Consider the following 18,572-nt stretch of genomic DNA (forward strand, 5'->3'; position numbering starts at 1 on the left):
ATTCTCGAGGCCCAGGCGCTTGCGCGAGGGGGCGGGGCGAAGGGAAGGGGCGGGGCGAGGGCAGTGCCGGGCGCGAGCCGCGGGAGAGGAAAAGGCAGGGCGGGGCGGGGGCGGGAAGAGGTGAGGGGGCGGGACGGGGGCGGGGACCGGCTCGGCTGTGAGAGAGGAAGGAGCGGGGCGGGCGCGCGGCCGTTAGCGCGCGGCCGTTAGCGGTCCTCTCCTACTAACGGTCCGCGACGCGGTGGTCCCCGCGGCCGCAGTCTCCCTGGGTCGCAGTCCGCGTGACCCGGCCCCGGTTTGCGCGCTCGCCCCCTTCGCCGGCGCAGTCACCGCGCGGGGCGGCCGCCCGTGAGGTAGCTACCACGGCTTGTGACAACGAATAAAGCTCCGGACTGCAGCGCCCTCGGCGACAGCTGGGCGGGCTGCCCCGGCCGGGAGCGGCGGCCTGTGCGCTACCGTGAGGAGCGAGCGGCAGAGACGACCTCCGGCCCGGCCCCGCACCAGCCGCCCTGCAGGCGCGACATGAGCCTGGTCTGGCATCCGCGGGATGCTCCTTGAGCCCCTTCTTCGGCTGTTACCTCCGGGGGACGGTTGTGGCCACACCGACACATTTTCCAAATAAATCACTGTTTATTCTTGCGGCGGCGGGGCCGGACACGCTAATTTATTTTTAGTTTTTTCAACAAGCCTTTACCCAGCACTTATCCAGTGAAACAGCTTGGTAACCGTTCCAAGGGAGCATCCGCTCCGTTAGGGAATCTCGGACTGAGCTGCTCGTGGAAGCCGGCATTTGCAACGTCCCTCCTCAAATGCTCTGAAGATTTTTGCGTCTTCCCGTAACTACCAGTGCGCACAGAATCCCACTCAAGGAACGTCTTGGTCCAGCGATGCAAAGAACTGACGTTTCAAGGTTTTATTTCTATTGCTAGATGGCTGGGATCTCCCCCCCCCCCCCCCCACCAACGACCCGGAGCCGCTCAGTAGTCCCGAAAGCGGGTCCCCTAGTGCGTGCCCTCCTCTCTCCTCTTCCAGCCTGGCCAACTTCTTGTGTTGAATAAGAAGCCATCAGGTGCCGTGACTTCTGCAAGTGCAACTCATGGGTCGGAAGAGGAGATGGAGCAATCACAAAGAGAGGAAGGGTGGTCTAACCACCTTCAGTTTTCTGAACGGCTAATTAGTTACCTTAGCAGTTGTGTTGAAGGAGAACTGTTGACAGCCCCTGCAGAAGTTCACGCTTCCCAGCTGTGCTCTGAGGACATGGGTGCTGGAGTGTCTGTCCCTGGAGTGACCTGATTTACTTGGCTCCCCTTCCAAGAAATGCTGTCCTTCCCCTCTCCCTTGACTAGACACAGCCCTCCCTTCATGGGAGTGGATTGTATGTCTTTTTCAATCGTCTCTTCCCTTTCGGGGATTTCCCCCAGTAACCAATGAAAACTAAGTTTGCGGTGGGCTGACATTGGTGGAGGAGGGGTGTCAGGGTGTCCTCTCCACTTTGGGACATTGTGCTCTTGGCTCAGATCTAGACAAAGGTTGGGAGCCGACCAAACCTCAATGGCCCGCGGAGCCTGGTGACAAGGGAGAGGAGCTAAGGGTTGATTTGTCAGTGTTCCCTCCTGTCTCCCACTAGAGGGAGTTCTTGCTTCAGGCAGCCAAAATCCCAGGGGCTCCTTTTCCTAGGAAAGAGCTACCTTCTGCAAGCCTTTACTGGATAGAATTAAGGCACCTATACTTGGAGGCAAAGTGAGCGTCTTTATCCTGAGTCACCTTGTGCATTTAGTAGGCATGAAGAAAACACAGACCCATTTAGTCAGGTCAGACAGTGGTTCCAATTCTTACTCTGCTGAGTAACAGCGGTAACTCTGATCTTGGGAGAGTGCCTCTCTGTGCCTCAGTCTCCTCATCTTGAAAATGGGGATAGCAGTGGTACCTACTGCACAGAGTTTTTGTGAGTTAACACAGATGAAATGCCTAGAACAGTTTTGACTCAATCTCATGTTTATTGGCTACTACTAGCGTTGATACTGGGTGCTTCCCTTTTATTCTGTCACATGGGTTGGGAGGTGAGGTACACTGTTACTTTGACCCTGTGGAACCAAATGTAGAATTAAATTGCTGACCAAGCCCTGTTTATATTTATAGCTGGAAGAGCCTGTATTGTCCTCATAATCGTATAGAAGAATTCAAGTTAGGAGAGAGAGGCAGCAGCGAATGAAGACTATAAAAGAAAAGAAGAAGGAATGTCAGAGATTGAGGTAGAGTAGGTGATGTAAGGAAGTTTGGGAGAAATTGTCCAAAGACCCATGGTATATCGTGCATTTTTTGTCCCCTTTGTGTGGTCTTGGGGGGCTGGGTTTGGGTAGCATGGACGCATACGCCAGTGGTCCCCTGGAAGCCCCGGTGACCTGTGCCCCCAGAACTGTCCCTAAAGTGCTGGCTCTGGAGCCCTAGGGGCTAGATTCATATCTGGGCTCCAAGCTTGCTGACACTAGGGGACCTGGGACAGGTTACTTCATTTCTTTTTAAGCCTCAGTTTCCTCACCTGGAAAATGTGTTTAGTAATAGCATCCACTTTTTAGAGGCTTCTGTAGATTCATTGAGCTAGTCCATGTGAAGAGCCAAGGATAGTGCTTCACAATAGGAAATTCACACTCAATTTTAGTATTTCATTATGCTTTGTGAACATGGCACCACCAAGAGATTCAGAGCAGGTGACAGAAGAAACAATAAAAGAGCAAAAGGAGGTTTGCTCTTGCATTCATTCAGTCTACACAGGCAGCACAGCCAATGGGAACAGAAAGATAATCACAATATCACATAATTCAAATGACTTAGCAGCTATATTTTGTGCTCTCAAAAAATACGCAATAAAAAAAAAGAAACTGATTTTTTAGCCTTTTATTATTTTGGTCCTTCATCAGACCCATGGAGGCATTTTTTGAGGGAAATGTTACAAGGGGTGTTGACAGGATCCTCAAAGACCGCCTTGTACTTCTTCCTTCTCTTGTATAGAAAATCTGCCAAGACAAGGAGGGTGACCCAAAGGAAGCCATCTTCAGGGCCTGGTAAGAAAGACTGGAGGTTCTGTTCAACCGCTGCAATCCAACCTCAGCAAAGGCCAGCTATGTAGGGCAGCAAACTTGCTTCTCTAAATGTCTGTCCTACTTATTTCCTAGATTCTCTAAGACCCTGAAGAACTCAAGTCCTTGATTCTTAAATGGCTAAAGTTCAAGAAGCAAGTTATTTAAAGCCACTTGAGAGAAAAGTATATAAAATGAGCAGTTGCTGCCAACTCCCTCAAATGTGGCCAAAATTATATAAAGTCCTAACTGATACCATGCAACACTTCTTTCCAACCTCCACCCTTGTCAGAATGTCCTCTTCCCAATATACGACTCTTCCCTGTACTTCCAAAATGAATTCTTAAATTCTCTCCTCCAGTTTGCCGGCTATGCCTTCAAGAACCTGGGGATCCTGAAAAACTGGGGGAATTTCTTCAGAAAGACAATCTCAGCGTGCATTATTTTTGTCTTGTGAGTATAAGGTCCCCTTTGCTTTGAATGTTTCATGATTTTTGCTGTACAGTCTGTTCTCTGTTTTTCATCCAGCCTCAAACCCATAGCCCTGTTTTTCTCAACAGCCCTTTTTCTTTCTAAAATCTAGTCTTTTTAAAATGCTATAAAATCATGACAGTATAAAGTATGTACAATAAAAAGTCACTTCCCAAAACAGCATTCCCAATCTTTCTCCCCCTCCCTAGAAGCACATGCTATCAACTGTCCTTTGAGCTGGTTTTTTCTCACTATGCTTTCTTATTTTTTTATTAGCTATAATTTGCCTACTATAGAATGCCCCAATTTTATGTGTACAGTTTGATGAGTTTTGATAAACTCCTATGACATGGGGATATAATGTATATCCTCGTATAAACACCACCCCAAAGTATTTCCATCACCGCAGAAAGTTCCCTTCTGTACCCTTCCACCTAGTCCCCTCAGAGATCATCACTGTTCTCATCTATAGGTTACTTTTGCCTCTTTTCATATTTCATACCAATGGAATCATACACCAATTGTATTCTTGTGTCCGGCTTCTTTTACTCAATGCAATGTTTTGGAGATTCACCCATGTTGTTGCATTTATTGGTAGCTTGTGCCTTTTTGTTGCCTCGTAGTATTCTGTTGTGTGAATATTTTATAACTGGCTTCTTTACCCATCTGTTGATGGACATCTGAGTTGTTTCTATTTGGGGACTATAATGAATAAAGTTGCTATGAATATTCATGTTCTAGTCTTTTTGTGAACACATATTTTCACTTCCCTTGGGCAAACGCCTAGGAGTGGATTTATTGGTTGTGTGCTAACTGTACGTTTAACTGTATGTGAAGTTGCCAAATCACTTTCCAAAATGGTTGTACTGGTTTACACTTGCACTAGCAATTTGTGAGAGTTCCAATTGCACAATATTCTTGCCAGAATTTGATATGGTCAATCTTTTTAATTTTAGCCATTCTATTAGGTGTGTATTGGCATCTCATTGTGGTTTTAATTTGCATTTCTCTGTTGACTTAAGATGTTGAGCTTCTTTTTGTGTGCTTACTGGCCCATTCACATATGTTCTTTAGTGAAGTGTCTGTACAAATATTTTTCCATTGTAAAAGTGGGGTTATTTTGTCTTCTCAATTTATGAGTTTTTTTATATATTCTGGATGCAAATCCTTTTTCAGATATGCATGTTGTCACTGTTTTCTCCAAGTCCATGGTATGTCTCATTTTCTTTTTTTGTTAATTTAATTTAATTTTTTCAGTGTTCCAGGATTCATTGTTTATGCACCACACCCAGTGCTCCATGCAATATGTGCCCTCCTTAATACCCACCACCAGCCCTCCCAACCCCCCACCCCTCTCCCCTCCAAAACCCTCAGACTGTTTCTCAGAGTCCACAGTCGCTCATGGTTTGGCTTCCCCTCCGATTTCCCCCAACTCACTTCTCTCCTTTACCCAATGTCCTCTGAGTTATTCCTTATGCCCACAAGTAAGTGAGACCATATGATAATTGACTCTCTCTGCTTGACTTATTTCACTCAGCATAATCTCCTCCAGTCCCATCCATGTTGATGCAAAAGTTGGATATTCATCCTTTGTGATGAAGGCATAATATTCCATTGTATATATGGACACATCTTTTTTATCCATTCGTCCGTTGAAGGGCATCTCGACTCTTTCCACAGTTTGGCAACTGTGGCCTTTGCTGCTATGAACATTGGGGTACAGATGGACCTTCTTCTCACTGCTTCTCACACACTTCTCACTTCTGTATCTTTGGAGTACATACCCAGTAGATGCCTCATTTTCTTAATGGTGTCTTTCAAAGAACAAATGTTTTTAGTTTTGATCAAGTTCAGTTTATCAATTTTTTTCTTTTATCATTAGTGCTTTTTTGTGTGTGTCCCAAGATATCCTTGCCTACCCATTGAATTACCTTGTTGCCTTTGTTGAAATCAATTAACCATATTTCTGTGGATCTGGATGATTTATTTTATGTCATTGATCAGTGTGCCATCCTTACAACAATCCTGCACTGTCTTGATTATTGGGCTTTATAGTGTCTTGAAATTAAATACTATATTGTTCTACAATCTTTTTAAAGATGGTTTATCAGGTCCTTTTCCATATAAATCTTACATTCAGCTTCTCAGTTTTTCTCTAAAAAAAATCCCTATTGGAATTGATATTGGGATTGCGTTGAATTTATAGATCAGTTTGGGAAGAACTGACATCTTGAATCTTCAATCCACGGACATGATATATTTCCCTGTTTATTTGGGTCTTTTAAAATTTGTCTCAGCAATGTTTTTTTTTTTTTTTAGATTTTTTTTTAAATTTTTTGACAGAGAGAGATCACAAATAGGCAGAGAGGCAGGCAGAGAGAGAGGAGGAGGAAGCAAGCTCCCTGCCAAGCAGAGCGCCCAATGCGGGACTCGATTCCAGGACCCTGAGATCATGACCTGAGCTAAAGGCAGAGGCTTAACCCACTGAGCCACCCAGGCGCCCCTCAGCAATGTTTTATTTATTTATTTTTTACTTATTTTTATTCAGCAGTGTTTTTTAGTGAAGAAGACTTGCACATCTTTTATTAAATGAATGCATAAATATTTTTGGAATTTTATGCTATTATAATGGTATTTTAAAATTTCAGCTTCAAGTTTAGATGTTGGTATATATAAATGCATTTTATTTTGTATGTTGATTTTTTTTATCCTGCAATCTTGTTAAGTTCACTTATTAGTTCAGTAGTTGTTTTTATTTTTAAATATTTTTGGTAAATGCCTTAGGATTTCCTGTGTACACAATCATATAGTGTGAATAAAGAAAGACAGTTCTACTTCTTCATTTCCAATCTTTCAATTCTTTTAATTCTTCTTCTTGCCTTATTATACTAGCTAGGGCTTTCAATCAGGTGTTGAATAGGAGTTATAGGAGTAAATATCCTTGTGTTACTCCCAGCGTGGGAGGATAGCATTTTCCAACATTCCAAAATAGTTTTCCAACATTAAAATATGATGTTAGCTGTCAGCTTTTCATCAGATTAAAGAAGGTTCCTTATATTTCTGGTTTGCTGAGGATATCACAAATGTGTATTAAGTTTTGTCAAATGCTTTTTCTGCATTTATTGAGATGATCGTTTTTTTCCCTTATTTTGTTTGTGGGGTTTGTCACATCAATTGAATTTTTAATGTTAAACTAACCTTGCATTTCTGGTATAAACCCTGCTTGATGATGATGTATTATCCTTTTTATATGGTGCTGGATTTGATTTGCTAATATTTTGTTTCATTTTTACACCGATACTCATGAGAAAGATTGGTCTGTGATTTTCCTTCTTGTAAGTCCTGTCTGGTTTGGGCGTCAGGTCTTGGTTAATCTCAGTGCCTTTACAAGCATACACATCTTCAACATAAAAATAAACATACTATACACAGTGTTTTGTATTTTGCTTGTTTTTTTACCTCTTAATCCTTAGGAAGATCTTTCCTCGTAGAATGTATTAATCTAGTTTTTTTCCTTTTTTTTTAAGATTTTATTTATTTACTTGACAGAAAGAGTTCACAAGTAGGCAGAGAGGCAGGCAGAGAGAGAGGAAGGGAAGCAGACTCCCTGCCGAGCAGAGAGCCTGATGCGGGGCTCGATCCCAGGACCCTGGGATCATGACCTGAGCCGAAGGCAGAGGCCTTAACCCACTGAGCCACCCAGGCGCCCCAAGTTTTTTTCCTTTTTAATATCTAATTGGTATTCCATGGTATGGGGGTACCAAAAAGTATTAAAACAAACCGCTTTTAAAGGACATTTAGATTATTTCTAATCTTTCACTATTGGTTTTTCTGTTTATAGAAATAATACATACTCATTGTAGAAAACATAAGTAATACTTAGAAATATAAATAAAATGGAAATCACTCGTATAGTCCTAAAGCCCTGAGATAATTCATGTTAAATAGATATGTTTTAAGCCTAATTGAGAATGTATAGCTATAATCCAAGTGTCTTCAAGTCACCTTTTCTATAATGTCAAAAAGGGGCACCTGGGTGGCTCAGTCGTTGGACCTCTGCCTTCGGCTTAGATCATGATCCCAGGGTCCTGGATCGAGCCTCACATCGGGCTCCTGCTCTGCGGGGAGCCTGCTTCCTCCTCTCTCTCTCTCTGCCTGCCTCTCTGTCTACTTGTGATCTCTGTCTGTCAAATAAATAAAATCTTCTAAAAAATTGTTATAATGTCAAAATAAAATAACCTGGGCTCCCATTACACATCAGATGTAATTACTTTAGGAAGTCCAGCACCCTACCCATATTTTTGGAAGATTCTTGGGGTGGGGCTGGGATGCTCACATTCTTCCAATGTACATACATATACGTAACAGTTTATGGGTACATTAACAGTTTATTGTCCTTTTCCTTGATTTCCCATTCTAGAATCTGCTTTGGGGGTTTTTCAGAAACAAAAGGCCCTTAAAATTGTATTTTTTAAAAATATTTTATTTATTTGACAGAGATCACAAATAGGCAGAGAGGCAGGTGTGGGGGGAGCAGGCTCCCTGCTGAGCAGAGAATCCGATGTGGGGCTCAATCCCAGGACCCTGGGATCATGACCTGAGCTGAAAGCAGAGGCTTTAACCCACTGAGCCACCCAGGTGCCCCTAAAATTGTATTTTTAAAGGAAAGTTCAATTCTTCCCCTTCCCCAATAGGGCAGAATGATTATCATTGGGAGATTTTATTTTATGTAGAAGGAGGGAGAGAGAGAGAGAGAGAGAAAGAGAGAATGTGAGCACAGGGGGCGGGGCAAAGGGAGGGGGGAGAGAGTCATAAGTAGACTCTGTGCTGAGCCTGGGGCCCAATGTGGGTTGGACCCCATCTCACAACACTCAGCTCAAGGCCTGAGCCAAAACCAAGAGTTAGACACTTAACCAACTGTGCCACCCAGGTGCCCCCATAGTTAGATTTTAAAGTCCTGTTTCCCTTCCTGTAATGAACAAACTCTAAGAAGAGTTTTTTTCTGTGCTAAGGGGCAGTACAGTGGACAGGGTGAGTGTGTGGGTTCTGTGGGCCTGGATGTGAATGCCAACTCTGTTGCCTCCTTGCTCTGTGACCCCAGCCGTGTCCCTTACCATCCTATACCTCAGTGGGCCCCTCTTTTTAATGAGGGTCTTTTAAATGAGGATCACAATAGCATCTGTATCACAGGGTTGTTGTGAATAAAAAATGAGTCAATATGTAGGGAGTTTTTCCCCAAAGGGCTCAGCACCCAAAAGCAAGCCTCAGTTAATGAGACAGCATAACGCAGAGGTATGTAAGAGCCCAGGTTCTGGAGTCCTGTGACATTGAGCAGGTCACAGAATGTCTCCTATAAAACGGGGGTGATGATAGTACCTACCTCCTGAGGTTGTTACAAGGATTAAATGAGTCAATGTTTGAAAAGCACTTAGGGCACAGTTAATGCTGTATAAGCCTTTGCTAAGTAAATTACCCTGTAAATGCGTATATATCCCACCGAGCTCTAGACCCTAGCTCTCTCACCCTGTCCTCTTCCTCACCGCACTGCACTGTTTCACTGATCATCAATGTTGACAGCCTGGTTCTCCTGCTCCCCCAGATCCTATCTAGCAAGCTGCCTCAGAGGGGCCAGTCCAACCGAGGTTTCCATGGATTCCTGCCTGAAGACATCAAAAAGGAGGCAGCCCGGGCTTCTAGGAAGGTTAGAATCCCCCAGTATGGGGGCCTCGGGGTAGGTCTCTTCTCATACCTCTCTGATGACCCCCGTTTCTGTTCTTTTCCCTAGCGGCTAGTTCAGAAGTCAAAGGACTCCCGGATTTCCCAACAGGCCCTTCCCTTAAGCTGCATTCTTCTCTGCGGTGGAGGATTCTAAGTGGGGAGGGAGCAACATCCTGGGGAAAAAATTATTTAGTGATGCTTGAAGCTCAGCGTCAGGGTGCCCACAGAGCTTTCAGGTCAACCGAGGAAAGGAAATGGCTATGGCCTCCTAGAATTTCCATTCCATACAGTGATGTGCCGCAGAACGTCTGTTTGTCTTTCTTGGGGCCCTGAGCACTGCCTGGGATCTAATTTGCAGATCTGCTTTGTGTGCAAGAAAAAGGGAGCTGCCATCAACTGCCAGAAGGATCAATGCGTCAGAAACTTCCACCTTCCTTGTGGCCAAGAAAGGGGTTGCCTTTCACAATTTTTTGGAGAGTACAAGTGAGTGATGAGCGGGAAAAGTTGGATTGCCCTTTTGCAAGTTGCTCTTAATTAGCCGCTAATGAAATCAAAGTCTGGTTCTCATAGGCCCATTTTTTGATTCACTGTGAATCTGTCCTCCCATTCAATAATGAGAAACAGCGTCTTGACTTGGCGATTTCACAGGGGTTACTTCTTGCTTCCCATCCCCTTCTTGAATTACAAACAGCTGCTGTTCTTAGACAGCTGCTCAGAGCTAAGTGGGGCTTTTAGGAACAGGAGGCTGTGGAGATAGTCCCAAGAGATTTGCTCAGTGGGGGAACAGCTGTGAGAAGGCATGTGGCTGTTCTCCCCCCTTCTCCTCCTCCTCCCCATGAGCATGGAGGTTCACTGGGCATCGGCCTGGGTGGTTGGCCTTCCTAGGCCAGGAAGCTGGATGACTACATCAGTGACAAACCAGAAATCAAGTCTGTTTACTCTGCCTCAGATCATTTTGTGGAAAACACCGCCCAACACAGGACATCCAACGGGGGAAGGCAGGGGAGGAAAGCTGTGTCTTGTGTTGTGAAGACTTATCCCAAGCAAGTGTTGAAAACATCCAGAGTCCATGTTGTAGTCAAACTATCTACCATCGCAAGTGCATACAGGTGGGGACCGCCCTGGGACCTTCCACATTTTTCTCTAGTTCGGAGCACCCTAGGAATGTTCAGGCAGTCTTGGCTTCTGTGTTCCACCCTGAAGGCCTATATGCAGGGCTGGTTCCAGGCAGTCAGAGGAAAGGCAGCCCAGTCTCTGGTCACCCCTGACCTGTAAGACCTCATCCAAAATCCTCAGGAGGGCTAGAGCAAACGAGCTTGAATGAGTCGAGCAGCCTCCAAATCAGCCTTGCTTCCTGGGACAGAAGGAAAGCGACCCTTGAGTGGGTCAGCACGGCAGGCCCTACAGCCAGAGATGACAGCTAAGGCACTCCTGGGAGCTCTCTGGAATTGAGCTTGGTCTCTGTTCTAAGGCCTGGATTTGCACCCCTCCCACTAGCCCACCTGTAGCCCTTTCATGGAAACCTCCAATCAAGCTCTCTTAGCAACATCCTTTTTGTGAGATGAGGGTTGGAGTGGAGAGAAGGTGATCAAAGATGGTGTTTTATAAACATAGTGCTCTTCCATGTTTCTCTTACAGAAGTATGCCCACACATCAGCAAAACACTTCTTCAAATGTCCACAGTGTAACAATCGAGAAGAGTTTCCTCAAGAAATGCTAAGAATGGGAATTCATATTCCAGACAGGTAGTGGAAACTCTAGGGCAGGAATTGAGCCAGGGAGTGGGTTGCCTAGATTTCTAGAGATGAGGTGAGTGTGAGGTTAGTTTGGAGAATGAGGGAGCAGCCCAGGCACTGGTGTATGGTAAAGAGGGAAAGAGCGGAGGGAGGGCTTATCAGTTATCAAAAGAAAAGGAGGTGGGGGGAAATGTGGGAATGGGATAGACATGTTCCTGAAAAGGGGGCTTGGGGATCAGAATTCCCTGGGGGTTGGCTCTTGAATTTCAGCATGGAACTAAGGAACCTCCATGTTCCACTCATCCTGCTTCAGCCCTCTCCTACTGCCAGACCACTCAACCCATTTATTTAAAGTATTCAGGCAGGGGTGCCTGGGGGGCTCAGTCAGTTAGGTGGCTGCCTTTGGCTCAGGTCATGATCTCAGGACCCTGGGATGGAGCCCTGCATCGGGCTCCCTGCTCAGTGGGGAGCCTGCTTCTCCCTCTCCCTCTGCCTGCTGCTCCTCCTGCTTGTGCTCTCTCTCTCTCTCTCAGTCAAATAAAATCTTAAAAAAAAAAAAAGTATTCAGGCAGCCTGTTGGGATCTTTTGCTGTGCTAACTTGAGTTCTTTCTAGTTCCTCCTACCTAGTTACTCCTACTTTCTAGGTACTGCCTACCTAGTTACTCTAGGTAGGCAAAGATTTCACCCCCAATTATGCGCCCTTTAATCATTGTTTGTTTTCCCACCGCAGAGATGCTGCCTGGGAACTCGAGCCCGGGGCTTTCTCGGAGTTGTATCAGCGCTATCAACACTGTGATGCCCCCATCTGTCTGTATGAAAAAGGCAGAGACAGCTTTGAGGAAGAAGGGTAGGGAAAGGCTCCTGGCTAGAAAGATCTCTCACTGGTACCGTGCTAGAGTTAGACCTTGGCACAGTTATCAGGAACAAGAATCTCGCTCTTGTCTGGAGACCTCAGGGTGAACTCAAGTACCATTCTTGACCAGCCCAGGACTCACTCATGCACAAGTGGACAGGTTCCTGCAGGGTCCGCTCCTCCTCGCACCCAGTGGAGCAGCCCTCGGGTCCAATTTCTTTCCAAATCCACCTTTCGAGTATCTGTGCCTGAGTGCAGGGTCCAGGGATTGGCGCTCGGCCACGATGGGTCATGGGTAAATGTACAGTGAAAATGGCCTGGGAAGCCTTCAGCGAAGGCCTGGCCTCTAGCAAACATTCTGAGAGCGGTAGTGAGTGTAATATGGGTCCCCACACCCTTCCTTGGCTCTTCCTGCAGGAGGTGGCGTCTCATTCTGTGTGCTACGTGTGGATCCCACGGAACCCACAGGGACTGCTCCTCTCTGAGAGCCAACAGTAAGAAGTGGGAGTGTGAGGAGTGTGCGCCTTCTGCTGAAGCCACAGGTGGGACTGCACGGATGGTCTGGTCGAAGAACTTGGGGTGATACCTGGGAAAGGAGGAGGGTATGGCACCGGATGGGGACTTGGAGTTGTGCCTTTGGTTTGGGAAGGGAAGTAGCTGGGGAGGGGCTCGAGTACCTGAGGCACTTCCGTCTCGGGTCTGAGCCTGGAGAGACAGAAGGCTGAGTCTTCCTCTCGGCCTTTCTTTCACCACAGACTATACACCTGGAAACTCAGGTGACATCCCTTGTTGCAGCAGCACCTTCCACCCCGGGGGGCATTTCTACAGAGACACCAGCCTGGAAGAGCATCCAGGCCCTTCTTGGACTGACTGGCCAGGACCTTCCTTATTAGAAAAGCCAGAGTCCTCTAGTGGCAGGAGGGGCCCCCCCTGCCGGTCTAAGGGTGTCAAAATCACTAAGAGCTGCAAAAAATCTAAGTAACAGCTTCTGAGTAGTCGCTGCCAAGCACATTTGGGTATGAAGCTGTGCTCCTCCACTGGGTTTGAGGCAGGGAGCCCTTTGGGACTGTGAGACAAGGAAAGAGGGCCAGCAGTGAGAGCATGAACCAAGGAAAGAGAAGTCCCAGGGGAGCGTGAGGGCAGAGCAGGGTCCAGATGCCAACCTCGGAACATGTTAGCTGCTAGGAGAGCGCCTCTGCTCTTTCTGCCCTATTCCCAGAGAGCCTTCTTCTCTTCTCCCACCCTATTCTGCTCCTCATATGCCTCTTATTTCTCCCACGTTTGTTATTATGCAAATAAAGGTTTTCTCTCCATTGGTGTCTCCTTACAAATTCACTCTGGAATTTATCAAGCAGCCTGAGGAATCCGGAGGGTAGAGTGAGGAAATAGAATATGCACCCTTCTGATCTATAAAATTCAGTGAATAAATGTAGAATTTTCAACTTCAAACAGAGACATGTTGCTTTGGAGGGAAGCAGTTTGCTGGGAAATTAACTTTACAGGCGGGGACAGAGACCTCATCACTGCACAAATAAACACAGGCTCTCATCAGGGAAGTGAGCCAGCAAAGGAGGCCACACTGGACTGAGAACAGGCCACCATTGCAGGGCTTAGGGCCCTGGACTCAAACAGGGCAGGGACTGTCATGCTCACATTGGGTGGAAGGACTCGGTTCACTGTAGGCGGCGGGGTCTGCAGCGTACCTCCATTCAAAACCTCGCTGCCTGGTGGCTTGGGCGATTCCGTCTCGGGTCAGGGAACCATGCCAGGCCAGTTGCGTTAGGCAAGGCAGCTGGGATGGGAATCTGGCAGAAGGTCTTGGGAGAAATGAATGCAACCTATCTCACATTTGTTTTTAATGATTCTGTGGGATTTAGATTAGTGGGGGGGAAACTTGGGACCATTTGCCAGATACTCAGAGCTCAGGGTCTCACTGAGTCATTGTCACCAGTGGTGCAGGAGCAGGTTCTCGGTTCAAATGTTGATGACCCCTGAGACTTCCATCCTTGGTGTTTACAGGGATCCTTTTCATATTGGACCAGATCCACTTAGGATCACATGGGGTGTGGGGTAGGGTATTTGTGTCTTTTTGTGATTATCAAAGTATGTAGGCAAAGTAATACAGAATTTTAAAAGTCAAGAAGTACTTAAATGATTATAATGAAAAAGAGCCTCTTGACTTACCCTTCCCTACCATCAATCCCACTCCTTAAAGGCAACTCCTGTCCATTATTTTAGCCATGTCTTCTTTCATTACTCTTAGATGTTATTGACTTCCTATTAAGTCATGTGAGATCTCCTTTAACACTTTCCCACTTCCGTTCTCTCCATCTTTTATAATTGCATCACAGTTTTTGTTGAATTAACCTTCAGGGATTACATGAGTAACCTTCGGTTTACTCACTATGAGCATGTGAACGCTGTATGCCTCTGAGCCAAGAGGTACACTAGGATTCTTCTTCTTCTCCTGTAATTTGGTTTTATCCTGAAATACCTCTCTTCCATATTTGCTCGATTTGTTAGGCACCTATGGCTAATTCTTCCCAAATGTTCCACATGGCAGTTGCTTCAAAATATAATCTTCAGAGGCCAAACATCAGATCGCTGTTAGCTGCACTTCTTTTCTGAAAGACCAGCCTCCTAGAGCTTACTCCCGAGCTGGCTGCTTACTGGGCCTCCTGCGCAGCTAACACCTAGGGCTGCCAGCGACTGTGCCTTGTTTCTTCCTTTTCTCTCCCATGATTCTGATGACTCCGTGCCGTGCTTCCTAACTTGGGTTTCCAGGGACACCTTGTCAGAGCTCTGCAAGTGACAAAGTTTTTACATTGTGGATTTTCATTTAAAAAACAAATGATATTTTCCCTATCCTGAAGACTCAACTCTTGTAGTGATAATTCACAACTGCAAGACACTTCCAGGATTAAGACTTCCGTTTCTAGAACTCCCATAACTTGGGTCACCAGGCCGGTTCTCAGACATCTGGGGTACTATCTTTCCCTTTAAAAAGAATCCACTTGGAGGGGCGCCTGGTGGCTCAGTCGGTTAAGCATCTGCCTTCAGCTCAGGTCATGGTCTCCGGGTCCTGGGATAGAGCCCCCATCTGGCCCGCTACTCAGTGGGGAGTCTGCTTCTCCCCTCTCCTTCTGCCCCTCCCCCTGCTCATGCTCACTCACTTTCAAATGAACAACAACAACAAAAAAGGACCCACTTGGATACTAAAGTGTGAGAGACACCATCTTAACTGAAAGTAGTGGTCCTCTAACAGTGCCTCTGGAATCCAGCTGCAGGGGGTGGGAGGTAGAGCTTTTGGCTGGGGTGGGGGTAGGGGGTTCTTTGGTCACTCAGACCTTCAGTTGCTTGGTCTCTGGGTGTAGTTGGCCTTATGGATACCTAGCAAAACAGTGCACATGCAACACACACACATATACACACACTCTCTTTCTCCCCTATTAACTATTTCTTCATCTCCATACCTGTACTCTCCATTGATTTTAATTGCTGCCTGGAAAGTCCCCAACTTTTTAAAAAAGATTTTATTTATTCTTTTGAGAGATTGAGAGTGAGTGAGAGAGAGTATCAGCAGGGTAAAGGACAGAGGGAGAAGCAGACTCCCCACTGAGCAGGGAGCCTGTTGAGGGACTCAGTCCTGGGAGTCGGGGATCACAACCTGAGCAGAATGTAGATGCTTATCCAACTGAGCCAACCCAGGCTCCCTGGAAAGTCCCCAATTTTCAAATGTTCTGTTCTTCACCTAATCAGTCATTCTCCACTAACTAACTGGGCTTTTGTCTTAAATGAACTTTTAACTCAGAATAGTTTTAGATTTACAAAAAAAAATGTGAAGATAGTACAGGGATTCCCCATATACCCAAACTCAGTTTCCCCCATTAGTACCATCTTACATTAAAATAGTACGTTTGTACAATTAGTGAACCAATACATTATTGCCACACTCAGAGTTCATTTAAATTTCCTTAGTTTTCACCTAATGTCGCTTTTCTGTTCTAGGACCCCACCCAGGAGACCACATTACATTGAGTCGTCCTGTCTCCTTAGGTTTCTCTTGGCTGTAACAGTTTGTCAGATTTTCCTTGTTTCTGATGACCTTGAGAGTTTTGAGGAGTACCGGTCAGGTATTTTGAGATCCCTCACTTGGCATTTATCTGATGTTTTTCTCACGATGAGACTAGGGTTCTGGGACTGGGGGAGGGAGACCACCCAGGTCCAGTGTGTTATCACATCAAGTTACAAACTATCGACATGTCTTCCACTGTTGACTGGCCACTTTGGTCATCTGCTGAGGTATGTTGGTCAGGTTTCTTCAGCATAAAGGTACTTCTTCTCCCCACTTTCCAGACTGTGCCTTTTGGAAGGAAGTTACTCTGTGTAGCACACCATTAATGAGTGGGGATTTAGGCCCCTCCCTCCTTGGGGACAGAATATCGACACTATTTGGAATTCTTCTGCATGGGAGATTTACCTATTCTCTCCCACTTTTTATTCGGTCATTCATTTATGTCAGTGCAGACTTAGGGGTAGGCATAGTGTATTCTGGATTATAATCCAATACTGCTTGATTTATTTTGTTGCTCAGATTATCCCAGCTCTGGCCATGAGGAGCTCCTGAGTCCTTTACACATGCCCCCATTACTGTGTTTTGGTGTTTTGTTCTGTTTTGTTGTTGGGGATTTTTTGAGCACTTCTTTACTTTTTGGCACTACAAGATGCCCCAGGGTCCTCTTGCATGATTTAAATATATGTTTTCACAAATGATCTGTCTGTTAGAATTAATTACTGTTTTATAACATAGGACCTAGAACAAATAGTTCACCCGGGGAGGGTAGAAGTAGATGTTGAATAAAAATTCCCCAAAGGGCCTTCTCTATTTCCTCTAATCCTTCCTTACCTTTGTAGGAATGATGATCTGGGGCCAGAAATCTCAGAAATCTTACCTTCTACTTCCCTTTATCCTCAACCACTCTCTTTCTTGTCAATTTGACTGTTTTACAGATGTTTGCTTTCTTTGCCATCCCCCTTCAGTGCTCAGCTCAGATCCCTGTGCCTCAGAGAACTACAGCAAAAGCCTTCTCTCTGCATGGTTTCCTATGTGCCCTTGCTTTGCTGACGAATGCACCCTTTCCCCTTCTGCTGATCACCATAAACATCTGCCAGCTCTTTAGTTAGGATGGCTGCTGAGACTGGCATCCAAGGCCGTCCACAAATATGGCCCTACTCAGCACCATCTCCCTGGACACCCCACGCATGGGCACTTGGCCATGGCTACCCTGGAACACTGGGCCCTGAGCATAAGGCTTGCAGTCTGGAGAGCTGTAGTCTCTATCCTCAGCCTGCTGAACCGAGCCTAAGGGCCGGTTTTCTCGTGCACTGGTCTCGGCTTATAGTCCTATTAGAGCAGGCATGGTTCTCCACCTGTTCCTACAGTTGTGTATCCATCTCTCCCATGAGATGGGAAGCCTCTTAATGGCAAGGACCTGTTTGTCTTATTAACCTTTCTTCTCACGTGGTGTGGGGCTCCAGACCCACATTCAGAGGCAGTTTAATGTCTACTGAATTGAAGTGCTTGTACTTTGGTGTTCATGAGCCTGTTGTTTTACTGTCAAACAGCAGAGGGCACTGTTAGCATATTGAGGAAGGAGATACAACCCTCGAGAGCTGGGAGGTTGAAAAAGGCGTGTTTGTGAAAGCCGGCTTCTGTGTTGGGATTGTGTAGGACTTATGGATCTTCGCTTGTTCTAAGCACATCCGTCTGCGTTTATTCATGAGGTGTGCTCCTGGTGGGTTTAGAGATCAGTATAAAAGTTACTAATGATACTTTCGTCACATCCTCAGACAGGTCTGCCTTCACGGTCTGTCCAGACCCAAAGTGATCCTCCTAATTCAGGAGGACTCTTCCTCCTCTTCCCCAAAATGAGGACTGCCGGTCCCAAGGGAAATGGGTAATACAGTTCTGTTCTTCTGCCCCACTCTCCTTACACACACACACACACACACACACACTGACATTAAGACCTCTGGTTAGTGACATCGAAGGTTCTACCGGCGCACCAGACGGGAGGTTGCTTGAGAAATAGCATCTCCGTTGGCCGGGAATCCAGCGACACCATGCTAGCTCCTGTACGCTCCCTACTGACTAAGCCAGGAAGCCCCATTCCGGGGGGCCTGCTATTTGGAAGGGTCTCTCGTACCTTGTACATTTTTTTCCAAAAAGCAATGTGACAATTGGAGGCCATAAACCAAAAAGTTGCTATTTTTCGGAAAACCTTGATCTAGCTTCTCTGTAGCAAACCACCGCCAGCATGTGCAACAGCTGTGCAGGGTAATGGCAGGAGGCCGGGGTGGAAGGAAGGAGGCCCAGCGCTCCTCCTCTTGTCTTTGCTGTAAACTTGTTCCTTGACCCTGCCCTGCGAGCACCTCTGATAAACAGGAAGGCATCCACGCCATCAGGGTCTATCCCCCTTAGAGCATCTGAGACCTGTCCAAGCCATCAAAGGCGTCCCCAGACCCCAGGAGCATTCTGGAGGGGACTCCAGACTCACCAAAAACAATTCCCCATTGTGTTCCCCCCTCTTGGAAATCAGGGATTTGTAAACAGGCCCTTGCATTTAGACAGGTCCTGCCCTGTCTTTGTGCTGGTGTGTTTTTTCTTCCCTAAACAATGTCCTTTCCAGCAGGGCCAGCCTGTTCACACCATTGTC

General features: G+C 46.2%; 1 protein-coding gene across 2 annotated transcripts; it reads left to right on the top strand.

Moving 5' to 3' along the window:
* Positions 1-2,208: 2,208 nt before the first annotated feature.
* Positions 2,209-12,838, top strand: PHF7 (PHD finger protein 7). Of its 2 annotated transcripts, XM_045991587.1 has the most exons (10): positions 2,209-2,252; positions 3,010-3,062; positions 3,439-3,530; positions 9,148-9,249; positions 9,625-9,749; positions 10,216-10,375; positions 10,905-11,011; positions 11,734-11,850; positions 12,274-12,398; positions 12,612-12,838. In XM_045991587.1, exons 1-10 carry the CDS (start codon positions 2,209-2,211, stop codon positions 12,836-12,838), a joined length of 1,152 nt encoding a protein of 383 aa, XP_045847543.1. The 2 variants fall into 2 exon arrangements, with proteins under 2 accessions (XP_045847543.1, XP_045847544.1); XM_045991588.1 differs by lacking the exon at positions 11,734-11,850.
* Positions 12,839-18,572: the final 5,734 nt, after the last annotated feature.

This window comes from Meles meles, chromosome 20 (assembly GCF_922984935.1).
Source record: "Meles meles chromosome 20, mMelMel3.1 paternal haplotype, whole genome shotgun sequence".
Lineage (NCBI taxonomy): Eukaryota > Metazoa > Chordata > Mammalia > Carnivora > Mustelidae > Meles > Meles meles.

Bases quoted from the DNA above. Each gene is read 5' to 3' on its own strand.
- PHF7 (XM_045991587.1), top strand. From the start codon at position 2,209: ATGAAGACTATAAAAGAAAAGAAGAAGGAATGTCAGAGATTGAG. The intron at 10,376-10,904 runs GTGGGGACCGCC...TTTCTCTTACAG, and splicing joins ACCATCGCAAGTGCATACAG to AAGTATGCCCACACATCAGC. The intron at 12,399-12,611 runs GTGGGACTGCAC...CTTTCACCACAG, and splicing joins GCCTTCTGCTGAAGCCACAG to ACTATACACCTGGAAACTCA.